The 13,366-nt window shown below is 31.7% G+C and overlaps 3 protein-coding genes across 3 annotated transcripts; 1 reads left to right on the top strand and 2 right to left on the bottom strand.

Annotated features, from left to right (window-relative positions):
- Nucleotides 1-4: 4 nt before the first annotated feature.
- LOC132904665 (uncharacterized) lies at nt 5-1,693 on the bottom strand. Its single transcript, XM_060955354.1, has 2 exons — nt 1,486-1,693; nt 5-315 (listed from the first exon to the last, which is right to left on the bottom strand). Exons 1-2 carry the CDS (start codon nt 1,691-1,693, stop codon nt 77-79), a joined length of 447 nt encoding a protein of 148 aa, XP_060811337.1. The 3' UTR covers nt 5-76.
- A 1,422-nt stretch (nt 1,694-3,115) lies between these two features.
- LOC132904712 (uncharacterized) lies at nt 3,116-6,712 on the bottom strand. The gene is made up of 4 exons (XM_060955428.1): nt 6,509-6,712; nt 5,122-5,216; nt 4,913-5,054; nt 3,116-3,426 (listed from the first exon to the last, which is right to left on the bottom strand). Exons 2-4 carry the CDS (start codon nt 5,138-5,140, stop codon nt 3,195-3,197), a joined length of 393 nt encoding a protein of 130 aa, XP_060811411.1. The 5' UTR covers nt 5,141-5,216; nt 6,509-6,712; the 3' UTR covers nt 3,116-3,194.
- A 2,736-nt stretch (nt 6,713-9,448) lies between these two features.
- On the top strand, nt 9,449-12,687 carry LOC132904666 (uncharacterized). Its single transcript, XM_060955355.1, has 7 exons — nt 9,449-9,502; nt 9,845-10,100; nt 10,507-10,846; nt 11,096-11,275; nt 11,635-11,934; nt 12,083-12,183; nt 12,256-12,687. Exons 1-7 carry the CDS (start codon nt 9,449-9,451, stop codon nt 12,390-12,392), a joined length of 1,368 nt encoding a protein of 455 aa, XP_060811338.1. The 3' UTR covers nt 12,393-12,687.
- The last annotated feature ends 679 nt before the right edge of the window (nt 12,688-13,366 follow it).

Here is a 13,366-nt window from a genome sequence, read left to right on the forward strand (position 1 = left end):
TATCGTTATTTAAACGATAATCGAAAAATTTCATCAAGATTATCGAGTCGTTCATCTTGATACGATTACACGCAACTTACGGTAATTCCGTTTCTTCTTTGACGAGTTCATCGAACGTGTTTACCAGTGCTCTGTCGAGGTCTTTCCCTATTTGCACGAACGAGGATTTTCCTAACCAATCTGCCAGATCATTTCGATTTATTTGACGAAGTCTGTGTGTTAAAACCTCGTGAGTGTTTCCTTTGCCTTCAGCTGGAGAACTATTCCAGTGCAACAGATGGCGGATGCAAGGAATATCGTCGTCCACGTTACGTTCTTCCTCGCAAGATTATCAATAGTATTATCAGCCATTAAAAAAGTTATTATTTTTAATGGAAGAAGTATAACATATAATGTTATTATATTTAGCATAATTATAATACTAATATCATAATATATAGTAATATAGTAAATATAATAATTAATTAGTATTAGTATTATAATATAATATTAAATATACACAATATGCTGTTTTAGAATAATCGTTATTGAAGTACTTTCAACTGACTCGAAATATAATTCAGAATTATCTTGGATTAAAACAAGCAGATAGTTTATCGTAAATACGAACGTAATCATAACTAAGTTGCTGATGTTTATGCAAATTTACATCTTTATAAACACGATTAAAGAACTGAAACACAAGCAGAAGTTTGTATCACTCGCTAAGTATTATAACGAACCAGACTATACTATATCTACCTTGGATATTTTAAATGCAGGGTGTCTCATAGCATCGGGAACTTACTTTGGCGATAGATTCTGCACGTGAACAATAAAAAGAAGTTCGTATACCCCATTTGACCTACTTTCCGAGTTACGAGTTTTAACGAACTATATCTGCATAACTTTACAAAAGATGTTGAGAATGCCCTTCTTGCATTCGAACACAAGTCCAGCGACATTTTACCCATTGACTGTCTTATCCTTCCTATTTCTCCAGGTATCGTTTTGATTTCCTGGAAGCCTTGCTCGATTCTCTCGCGAAGTATTTCGACGCTGTCAACGGGAAATTTATTGCAAATATAAAATTTGCTATAGCTCGCAAACGCAGTCAAATAACGTATGCGTTTATACGAACTCTTTTTATCGTTTTTACGTGTCCGATGCTACACGGGACTATACTCTGTATTTTTAAGTATTATGTACATTCTACGCGGTTTCGTATACGCATAAAATAAATAAATATTCGCCTCACGATCTAGTTATAACAATCTCCCGACTCGAATCCCACCCAGAAGCAATAGAAAGAATCGAAGAAGTTAATAAATAAATCTCGATTGAAATTAAAGCTTATGTTTCTTGACGCGTCTATCAATCTCTTCATTATACCACTTGAGATGGATATACTTCAATTTTCGACTGATTTTACAATTACAATATATTTCTTCCAATAAGAATTGATATAGTCGCTATTGTATTCTATTCGATCATTGGCCGATTTACCAGCAGCTGCGAGATTGTTCGGTAGATCGTAAGTAATATAATGAAGCGCAGCTATCAAGCGTCGACACTCGAAAGGATTAAGACGTGCGGCTAAATATTCCAGCTCGTTTAAATTGACGTCGATCGTGCCGAGAACATCGTATCGCAATAGAATAACGATGAGGCTTAACCTTGTGGGCCATTCGTGCGTCCTTGATAATTCTTTCATTGCGAGGTCCACGAAACGAAACGTCTCGAAACGGCGACATAAAATGATCGTCCTTTGCTTTATTTCGCGAGAAATTAACTTTTGGCGAATTTCACGGCTGACGGACTTCGATGAGTTTCAAATAAGACGAATCTGACGAATTTCGGATGATTCGCTCATCGTTCGATAATTTGCAGTTGCTGGAATGCAGTTATACATGGAGTAGCAAAATATATTTTATGAAATAGACACACAGCGACTCATGGAAGTACCTGGATATTTAAAGAAACTTTTTATGGACATATTATGCGAGTTGTACAAAAAAGTTGTGAAATTTAAAGTTGCAGCGTCGCCAGCCAAAAGTTGCAGCTGCAGCAATCAAATTGCGTTTATTGTCTCGTCTCGTTGGTCAGACTATATGCTATTACGTTTTAAGTGACAAAAATGTATTTCTTCGACAAGATAGATTATCATCGTTACACTTTGATAAAAACATTGAATAAGTTTAAGATATTTTGAATAATTTGTTATTAAATTATTAAATATTTGCCCGCGTTGAATCGTTTATAATGGTCAAATAGCTCGGTTATCATAATTTTTGGCCTTAACTCTAATATAATTTTCCTTGTGGTGACGCGTTAACTGTCTGAAAATGTATAGATATAGAAGTTACAGAATATTTGTTGCAAGTATACATTTCGCAAAGACCGTGAAAGTATTTAAACGGTCAATTATTAATTATATTAAGAAACTACAGTATTTAATGAGATCATCTCTAGCATTGATCGTTTATTTAAAACCACTATTCCCGTTGTGTGCTAAGTTACTAAGTGCATGTTTGCAATAAATATCTTGTCGCTTCTACATATATTTTCTAATCAGTTCGTATGACCGGTCTTTGTCCTGAACCTTAATATAATCGTTTTTGATAATATGGACAACTATTCTGTGAATTTCCATTGGCTCGGTAAACGTTTTATAATCCGTGAAACAATATCGTCGCGAAGCAGTTTCTGACATACCGCACGCCGAAGAGAAGAAGACGCTGCTTGGAGAGGGGGGATCGCATGACCTCGTTATGTGTATAGTGGTAGCGATTCTAAACAAAATACAATTCCAGCGTAGAAGGTCACCGTTGCGTTGCGAATGGTCGTAAATTGTCTCTGGTTTATAAATATTTTCAACTCCTGTTTCCTTTTGCCATAGGGTAACATTTCACGATCCTAAATCTTACTCGAGAAATGCTTTTTAAAAATGGTGAAAATCGCATGAAAATCCGTCCACTGGTTCTCGAGATCGTACTATGTGCATAAATTAGTTTGAAATTTGACCAATAATATAATTACGATTAAAATGTCAACAAATTGCGTGTTGATGAAAACTTGTTACGGTAAGTGTTCGTGAGCCAGTGTACGATCGTTGCAAAGAAAAATTACACGCGTGAACGTTTAATGAGAGCTTTATACAACCCATGCAGGAGTCTTTTCATGTTTATCTTAAATGGTACATTTAATTACATGTTTCATCTCTTCGGTCTTTTGGTGCTTTTCTTCCGTTTCTTCTTGTAACATCTGTAACAAGCCATCGGCTCTGGTTCTTCCGGTTCCTGTGGTACGGATGGAGGTGGCACGGTGTTTTGCGTGGCTGTATGCACCATTTCGTACGACGGAGGTCGTTTCCTTTTTATTCGTGGCTTTCGAATGAAGTAACTTCTAGACACATCCTCTACGTCATCTCCGATCGCGATAAATTTACTGATCAGAAAGCAATTATTACTCGATAAGTTCACTATGTAGAATATCTTCGAATAAGTGGTACAACTAGAGAAAGAATAAATTTATACGAAAAAATAAATTCAAAATGTAGAGTAACAATTGTAGCTGCATAGGACTTTTCATTTTCGAATAAATCCACATTACGCGTTCATCGAGCATGCACGCCTTTGACAATAATTTGTTCGAATTATCAGAAAATATGCTACTACTATTATTATGTTACTACTTCGTAGTAGACGCTATTATTAGCGATACACGTTTCATTAATCGCCAGCCAAAAGTTGCAGCTGCAGCAATCAAGTTGCGTTTATTGTCTCGTCTCGTTGGTCAGACTATATGCTATTACGTTTTAAGTGACAAAAATGTATTTCTTCGACAAGATAGATTATCATCGTTACACTTTGATAAAAACATTGAATAAGTTTAAGATAGTTTGAATAATTTGTTATTAAATTATTAAATATTTGCCCGCGTTGAATCGTTATAATGGTTAAATAGCTATCATAATTTTTGGCCTTAACTCTAATATAATTTTCCTTGTGGTGACGTGTTAACTGTCTGAATCAGAATAAGTTAACAGGAAAATTATTTCCGTATTTAAACATTTGAAGATGGAAAATATTCTGATATGCGTTCACAAAAATATTGTAAGCGTGGCACAATAATGCTGGCAGAACAAAGGCGATCATTTCGAACAATCTTTCCATCGACAAAGGAAAAAGATTCTTTGTCAAAGAATACTTCTATTTCGTTGTTTATCCTTTGCTATCTAATGCGATAAGTTCAAATACCAATGTTGATATGTAATCCTATTTAACGAATCTTCAGCATCGATCTATTGAAAAGTTAAGCTTGGTATAAGAAAATGATACTCTACATTTTTCATTTGCCTTTTCATTTTCAGTGGATCGTGAAAGTATTTGAATCTTTGTCATAGAAAACTCTGACGTATATGTGTATTGTATTATTGTATTGTGAAATATTAGTATTTTAATGAGACACGATTCTCATTATTGTACTGATAAAATTTAAGATCTGAATATGTACGTATACAGAAGTCACAAGTTATTTATTGCAAACATACAAATATATTAGCACATGGCAATAGCATAGTAATAGTATAGCGTTAACGATCAGGTCTCAGATGTATAAATAGCGTTAAAGATAGTCTCGTTAAATATTAAGGCTTATCAATATAACGTATAATCGATTGTTTAAATTCTTCTGTAATCTTCGTGAAGTATATTTGCACTAAATATCTTGCAGCTTCTACGCCACATTTTTAGAATTGCTTGAATGATTGTAGGTTTTATTACAGTAGTAGTTTTCAAAATATCTCGTATAACGCATAATAGATTTATAAAAGATTTTTACGAATGTTCTAATGGTTTCTTAGTATTTAGTATTACTTGGTATTGCCCGGAGCGTATCGATTTGAAGAACGAATTAGAATAATTATAATCACCCTTTCTTCTTCTTTCCTCGTATTCTATCGAATAGTTTCATCAGTCTGTTCCTTATAAGTAAAGTACATAAACAAGATACGACTATGATTGAAGCGAGAACGATGCCTGCGCTGTGCAACGACAGTTTGATAGTAGTACGTCCTGCGAACGAACGTAATACATTAAGATTAAAGAGGAGTTATTACAGCCAAAATGTGACATTTATTACCACTGATCTTCTGAATCATCTGCTCCGAGAGTTGAGGTTCTGTATTGCTATCTTTCTCTTTCAGCGTGGCTGTTGTCGCGACTCCTTCGTATTCGCTGAGGAATGTTACAGAATGAAAAAGACAGCGTGATAAAATTAAACGAACGTCTGTATATCGTAGTATCGTAAAGAGTATTGTAAGAATGCGCGTAGTATTGTTTCTTATAATTTTATCGCTTGCGTCACGAGTATATTTAGAAAAAATTTCGAAATAGTTTATCTGTAACGCGATAGGGACGGAGGACAAAGTAAAAGATTTTCCGCGAAGAAAATATTATGGTATTGTTAGAATCGTTTAATTATCCATATGTAATAATTATTGTCATACGACACGACGATAAACAATGCGATGAAGAATGAAAAATTTTAAAAGACACATTATATTCTCAGCTTTAGCATTCTTCCCTATTATGTATGCGCTAGCAATTATGAAAATGACCTAAGTTATATATTCGAGATGTATCGTTTCGAGATATTTAAAGCTTTGCGTTTGACGTACGTGTTGAATTCTATTTAACGATGCAACAACCAACTCAATGCATTGGCTCGATATCTACTACTTTGCAAGGATAGTTTCAAATTATTGTAATGTAGGTAGATTTATCGCGAAAATAAACGATAAACTCACTTTTCTTAGATTCTTGAACGTAGGCTATTTTTATAATCGTCAGCACCGTATATATATGCAAATTTATATGAATATCGATTAGCATTCAGCAAAGAAAAATGATCAAAAAGATAGAAATTTTTAAACGAGTATTTTTAAAGAAATTCCTTTTACGATTTAATTCTTTATCTAAAAACAAAATCTAAGTACTCTTTCCTATATCCTCTAGTTTCCAAAATATTTCAAAAAATATGTTTTCAAATCTTAACTTTGAGAACTGTTTTCACCTCTTCAAAATAAACAACGAATTGTTCTTTTACTGCGTAAAACTATCATCGCTAAAGTCTTATTAGCGTCGATCGTATACAGTTTGAGAAGTTATTTGAAAATCAATAACGATATCAGAGATATTAATTATAAGATAGATAATGATATTAGAAACTTCTAATTGCTGATGTGAACTCGTTTCTATTATTTACCAATTATCGGTGTTATTCGGTAAAAATTCAATTATCTGATAAAATTATATTTCACCGTTATAATCATCTATACGATTATCGCTGTTACATTTTATCATCTATTCTTATTGATAATTTTTACGAATTCATGTTAAATATTAAGAGTTATTCAATTTGAAAATTTCGAAATTGCTGTTTGAGGAATTATAATGCATATCTTCTTAAAAACTATGCCTGAGTTATATCAAAAGCTTATTTTGTTTGTTAAACGACGATAACTCACTCCAAATCGTCCGCTTGAGCTTCGCGAATTACTTTCGGTGACTTGGAAGTTTTCGTGCTGAGTTCTGCGAGACACGCGATTAAATCCCTCCTTCCGATGCGTTCAAGAAGACTGTTCAAGATTGGATACGTGTTCCTCGTAACTGTTCTTAATTGACAAATCCATTTCACTAGTCTTCGAAAGCAACTTTGTTCTCGAGCTAACTTTTGTATTTGTGCTTCCGATAGTTGAGCTGTTACAATATTTCATACCATCATTCGATACCTCTTACGCTATATTTTTAATCGTTTGAAAACCTTATGAATATTAGAAAAGAATCTTTTACAGTAAGTAATACGGACAAATTTAGTAATTAAGTAATCTTTCATACCATCATTCGATACCTTTTACGCTATATTTTTAATCGTTTGAAAACCTTATGAATATTAAAAAAGAATCTTTTACAGTAAGTAATACGGACAAATTTAGTAATTAAGTAATCTTTCATACCATCATTCGATACCTTTTACGCTATATTTTTAATCGTTTGAAAACCTTATGAATATTAAAAAAGAATCTTTTACAGTAAGTAATACGGACAAATTTAGTAATTAAGTAATCTTTCATACCATCATTCGATACCTTTTACGCTATATTTTTAATCGTTTGAAAACCTTATGAATATTAGAAAAGAATCTTTTACAGTAAGTAATACGGACAAATTTAGTAATTAAGTAATCTTTCATACCATCATTCGATACCTTTTACGCTATATTTTTAATCGTTTGAAAACCTTATGAATATTAAAAAAGAATCTTTTACAGTAACTAATACGGACAAATTTAGTAATTAAGTAATCTTGATATTTGCTTATGATATTTACCAAAACCATATCACTTTCACTAGCTATATTTTCCTTATTATTGTGTATATGTATAAATATTTCTTGAAAATGTTTTAGCAAATTAATAGGAAAAAAATGGAGCATGGAACATTTATATGTAATATACGCATAGGCATAAGAAATTTCTGCACATTAGAAGCGATTTATTAGTTGCAATCGTACAACAAAAATATTTTATACGTATGAGATGTATGTTGGGATTGTAATTAATGACATTTAAAAATAAGAGTTACTATTATAATATTTCTATTCCTCGGAAAAATGTATAAAAAGGTATACACGGTATAGCGTTAATTCGCGAATGTAATATTTACTTACTATTAGAATCTAAGGACACAAGTTTCACACACTCTTCGGGCTTCAAATTTGACGCTAACAGCTGCAATTCTGGCACATCAACCTCGGTAATGATCTTTGCGAAGTAAAAAACAATACATTGTAATTTTTGACAATTTCAACTGTGTCTGTACATTGTCCTGTATCATAATTGAAGAGGAGTAAAAAAGGGTGTAAGTGCCATTTGAAAAAGATCGTTTCTTTCCTCAAATAGCTCGGTAAATATGAAGAGAAACGTTATCACCATAATTCGTTTTTAGCATTTCGTATACATTGCACGATCGGTTTCTTAAATTAGATTGTAAGATGCCATGTGGCAACGAGCTGCTTCCTCGTGCTTGAACGTAAGCATTGCGTTTTTGATTCCGAAAAGACGTTATTATTATTTTCATCACTCGTCGTGGGTACTGGCGATCGTAGCCTTTTAAGGCAGCTACACACGATGGACTTACATTCCTTTTTAAAATATAAACTTCCTTTTGTTGTTAATTAACAAGTGTTTGAAATATTAAAATAGAAATATCGTAAAGTTATACAAAGTAGAACAATACACGTAATAGATAAGTTTCGTTATATTTTATTAACAAGTAACATTTTGGCAAGCAAGACGTTGTTTTGCACAAAATTTTTGTTGTATGACTTACAGCCTTATTGACTTTCGCTCTTCGATCATTGTTTAAGACAAAATTGTCACATTGATTCGTTTAAGAGTAATTATAACAGACAACGAACGATTTGCAGCATTTTAATTCTTTGATGAATATTTGGAAAAATGTTCTCTTTGGATTAACGGCGATAATGAGATCGAAAGAGGACCAGATTATATAATGCGAATGATCGTTTTAATTATGCTTTACGTAACAATTATTTTCACATCAACAAAACGAAGATACGAATTTATAAAATGACAAAGTTATTTTTTCATTTCAATTAGAATTTTTGTTTGCGTTATAACGTGTCTTATTTGAACAATCTACATGAAATACAACATACCTGGAGAAGGGAACAGGTAAGGTTGAGCAGAAGAAGAAACAGTGCATTTTTCAATACGTTTCTTAAATTCATCGAGAGTTTCGACGAATTAACACGGTTTCGTTACATGCTTTACGTTAATTCATTACAGTCTTCGGAAAAGTAATATCGATTGTATGATTTTTATGTTCAAGTCAAATCTTCCCAATATTCTGTAATAAGTAGAATTAATTGGTTAAGATAGCAGAAGGTGTGAGAAATAGCAGTATGAAAGAACGAGGTAACACTGAAGTAATAAAAGGGATGGAACCTTAGAAATGATATTTCCTTTAACAGACTATTCAACATAACTGACAATTCTATTTAGTAAAAGAGTGGTACAGAATTGTCCTTAGTTTATTAACTATGCAAGAACAGCGACACAGAACAAACAGAATACTCTGAAATATTTTTTACATCCAACTTCATGTTTCAAGTTAATGTGTCTCACAAACGCTCATACGTGTGCCATGAATATAGTGTTTAACGTTGTACGATTAAATAATTTGTCAAAGAGATCATCTTTCGAATTGATCCATTAAAACATTTGGAGCTGAAGAAAGATGTCATAGTCGGTTCGTAATCGATATCATTGAAACGACTGTCGATTATGGATCTGTCAAAAAAAGAAAGGAAAAAAATATTTTCTCGCCTGACAGCAAAATGTAATTCATCGATTCATAGTGAATTTCACCTGTGTTTGTTTTATAATGCAACTTGTATGCTCGATTTACATTTTGATTGTGGTTTTAGCGGAGAATAAGGTGAGCATCTAGGTAGAACGAATTTGAGGGGTTTTGGAAGATTTAGTACAAATCAATATCTTATCTTATCATACAATGGAACACGTTGACGATACACTGATAAGACAGTGTGAAGATAATCAAATGATTTTTCAACTGCACGATATCATGTTCGTGTCCTTTGAGAAATTTTCTTCTATTCTTACAAAAGCGTGCAAATCTTTTGGAAAAAAGAACAAATATATTAGCAAAATATTGATGCGAAATATTCGATAGTTTCCTTAAAGAGAGTACTATAAAAATTACTTGCTTTTGAAATGCTTTTGTAATAAATATCCTTTAAAACGAGACGGTGTAAGATAGATAATATTGTTTTACAAGGACAAATTTTTGGTTCGATGTATCGCCAATATAAAAGAAAACGAGCTCGTCTACCTGTCACAGAAATTAAACCCCTTAGAATGTTTGCAACTTATACAAGCTATATACGAAATAACTCCAGTAAGAGCGGAACGTAACGTGAGAAAACACGAGATTCAACGTGAAGACTTAAATCGTATGCCAATTACGTCGAAGGAATGTCTTCTTGACCTTGAACAATGGGACAATGTTTTTCCAAGTAAAACCTAATAAATGGAATTAACTTAAATAATTAACCGATGAAGAATCTGTTATTAAACCGCAATTTGTATAGTATAGTATTTGTTATGCGTATATCGTATGGAACTGTTTTATTCAATGTATATTTTTCTATTAAAGAAGCGTGGATATGATCCTCTCAGTTTCTATACAATATAATTGATATTTCTTTAAGTTTGAACACGTTCGCGAAAAATATAGTTAATCATCCTTCATAGGATACAATAACGAAGATTTTAGATATTTAAATTTGAATAATGAATGATGAAACGATAAATAATTTAAATTACGATATAGGCGTAATGTTAATACTTTGTTTAAATTTTAAAGAATTCCTAAAAATAAAGTTCAAAAGAAAACGACATAGACAATGAAATTTTTCGTAGCAAATATGATACCTAATGGGCGGGCAGCAATGGAAATGACGTTAAGATGGTTAGGACGACCCGATCTGGCAAAGTATGTGAGAGAAAATCCCAAATTGAGTAAATCCCTTAATACAGGGGATTACGATACAGCAGGTACGTTAGGATTTTTAGGACACAAATTGTCGAGAAGGCATACTTCAGAAACGGACAAAAAATTACGCAATCATGCAAAGAGGAAGAAAAAGAAAAAGAAAAAGAAAAAGAAGAAACGTATGCGTCATGCACATAAAGAATGCGATCGAAATATGCAAAATAAAAAAGTTCAAAAGGGAATGGTAGCAGCAGCACATACTGCGCTGTAAGAATTTTCAATTTAATTGTCTTTCCTTAGAATGATTAACCATATAATAAAATAATTGCCAACTATAATTCAGGAAACTACGTTATTTATTCGAGCCAAAAAAATTAGTACAATCATTGGCACACAAACAACAATTTTTTGTCAAAAACTTTCAATTAGTTTCTACTTTCAATTTATTACTTTGCAATTAAATATGTGTCGAACGTAATAAATGTTGTTCAAGCTTGTAATTTTCATTTCTTTTAGCGGGGAGAACCATAAATTAAAAAAGAAAGAAAATCATCGCTCAAAGAAGACTAATTCCATCGCGCACACATCGGTCTGGTGTTTACTTTTGTTCATTCTATTCTTTATTATCATTTGCCTTGTCGCTGTCTACATCTATTACAAGCGAAATGTTTCGAAGGCACGCGGTACGCGATTCAAGTAATTATCGTAGAGAAACCTAAGCGTAATCTGATCGTACATTTTTGTCAACGTACATATTTTCCTTTATTATCAAGTTGATCATTTCCTGATCTAACTGCAACTGCAGCAATTTACTTTGTATGTTCTTTTAATATCGATGTACAAAATTTGTTCATCATTCTTGTATCGATATAATAATCAATTGAAACGAATTAATTTTAGAAAAAGCATACCTATTTATACCAATCTCTTTAAAACATAGAGATTACGAAATAAATAATTCTACATAATGCTATAAATTGATTTAATGTGTAACATTCGATTAATTTCAGTATGGTATTTTATAAATTCATTTTATTTATATATTTGGTATTCAGGTACGTCTGGGACAAAAGTAAAAAGGATAAGGATACTTTCACTGATTGCTTGGAATGGAACGACGAAGACGTATGTGCTTGTTCGGATATTGAAGAAGCTTGTACAGGAAAATATGAAATATGTGATCGAAATTGTCAAACACATTACGTAACGGATCATCGAATTTGTATTGACGATTCTATCAAAAGTATGAGTTGTATACATCAACCGAAGAAAGAAGAAAAGAAAAGACAACGGTTCAGTTTCTTTCAGAGAAGCTGTCAGAAAAAGGAAAAGGATCAGGAAAATCGGGATAGGAAGTGCGTAAAAAGGAGGAATCCTGGTACGATAGAATTTGAATATAGGCAGGATGCATCACGATCGTTTATCCTAATAATCTTATTTAAAATAACGTGATGCATCCTGTTATAGAGTTATTAGTAACAATTTCTTTCATTCTGAATCAAGGAAAATTTTGGAGAACGTAGCCGCGAAGAAATATGAAAAAGTGCCGCAAATTGTTCAAAAAGATCAATGTAAATGTTGTAGATGTACCTTGAATTCTAAAGGTAAACAGAATACTATTTTTATATTTAAACTCGTATTATGTATATTGTTATATTCAAGTTATGTGTGTACAGACAGAATATTACGTGAGAAGAGAGAAATACGCAAGTGGAAAGCAAGGAGAAAGAAGGAAGAAAAGAGAAGGAAGAAAGAAGAATCAAAGAGAGCAAAACAACTCGCAAATGTATGTTTCAAAGAGACATGTAAATAAATTACTATTGCATTTGTTATTTGAGTGCTTTAAATATTACTTAAGAACAAATATTTAAAATATTCGAGGGGGGAAAAAAAGGAAATAAGGAAATTTATTAGAGAAACGTCATAGAAATATTAAGATTCGATTAAATACTTAATAAAAATTAATGAAAATGAAAATTTAATATTATTACGCTAATATATTTTATTCCAGTATTAATACTATTATATGATGTTCATTATTGCAGAAGTTAAACTATGTATAAATAATAGTCTATTAATCGTTAATCAGTCTTTGAAATAATTTTTTGTTTTTAATTGTCTTATATTCAACAAATGTAATATATAAATATATTTTTGTATATATAATCATTTTAGATTTTAATTGTTATGAAAGAAATATTGAAATCCCGCGTTTAAATCGAGTATCGAGTATGATATCTTTCCAAGTCGAGAATATCGATCTTTCGATTATCGAAGGAGAATTCGCGCGCATTTCTGTACACCACTTTGTAGTTCGTCTTTTTAGTAGTGAGTTCGTTACGTTATAAAATACTGTTCTGTGTAAAAAAGATTGTGATATTGCTGATTACTATCGTCTTTACCAAAAACACTATAGCATATAGCATCTATGTAAGTAAGAAATAAAATTAAATTTTTTTAAAGAACGATAAGAGATAATATATTTAATACTGCAAAACCATGGTTTGTACATTATATTTTTTTTATAGTAGGCAATTTAATTATTACAGATATGTATTTAGAATTCTTTATTTTATACTTTTATCTAGAAAAATTTTTATAAAAATTCGGTCATAAAATATATCATTTATAATCTTTTAACTATACGATAATAAAGCTAGATATCATATTTCAATATTGACATCAAAACTATTTAGAAAGAAATAAATGTTTATCAATATTAATTTCTATACTGTATATATCAATATATGAGTAGAATATATCTGTTATTAGGATTGAAAATAATAC

The sequence above is a fragment of the Bombus pascuorum genome, chromosome 2, assembly GCF_905332965.1.
Source record: "Bombus pascuorum chromosome 2, iyBomPasc1.1, whole genome shotgun sequence".
In the NCBI taxonomy this organism is placed as follows: Eukaryota; Metazoa; Arthropoda; class Insecta; order Hymenoptera; family Apidae; genus Bombus; species Bombus pascuorum.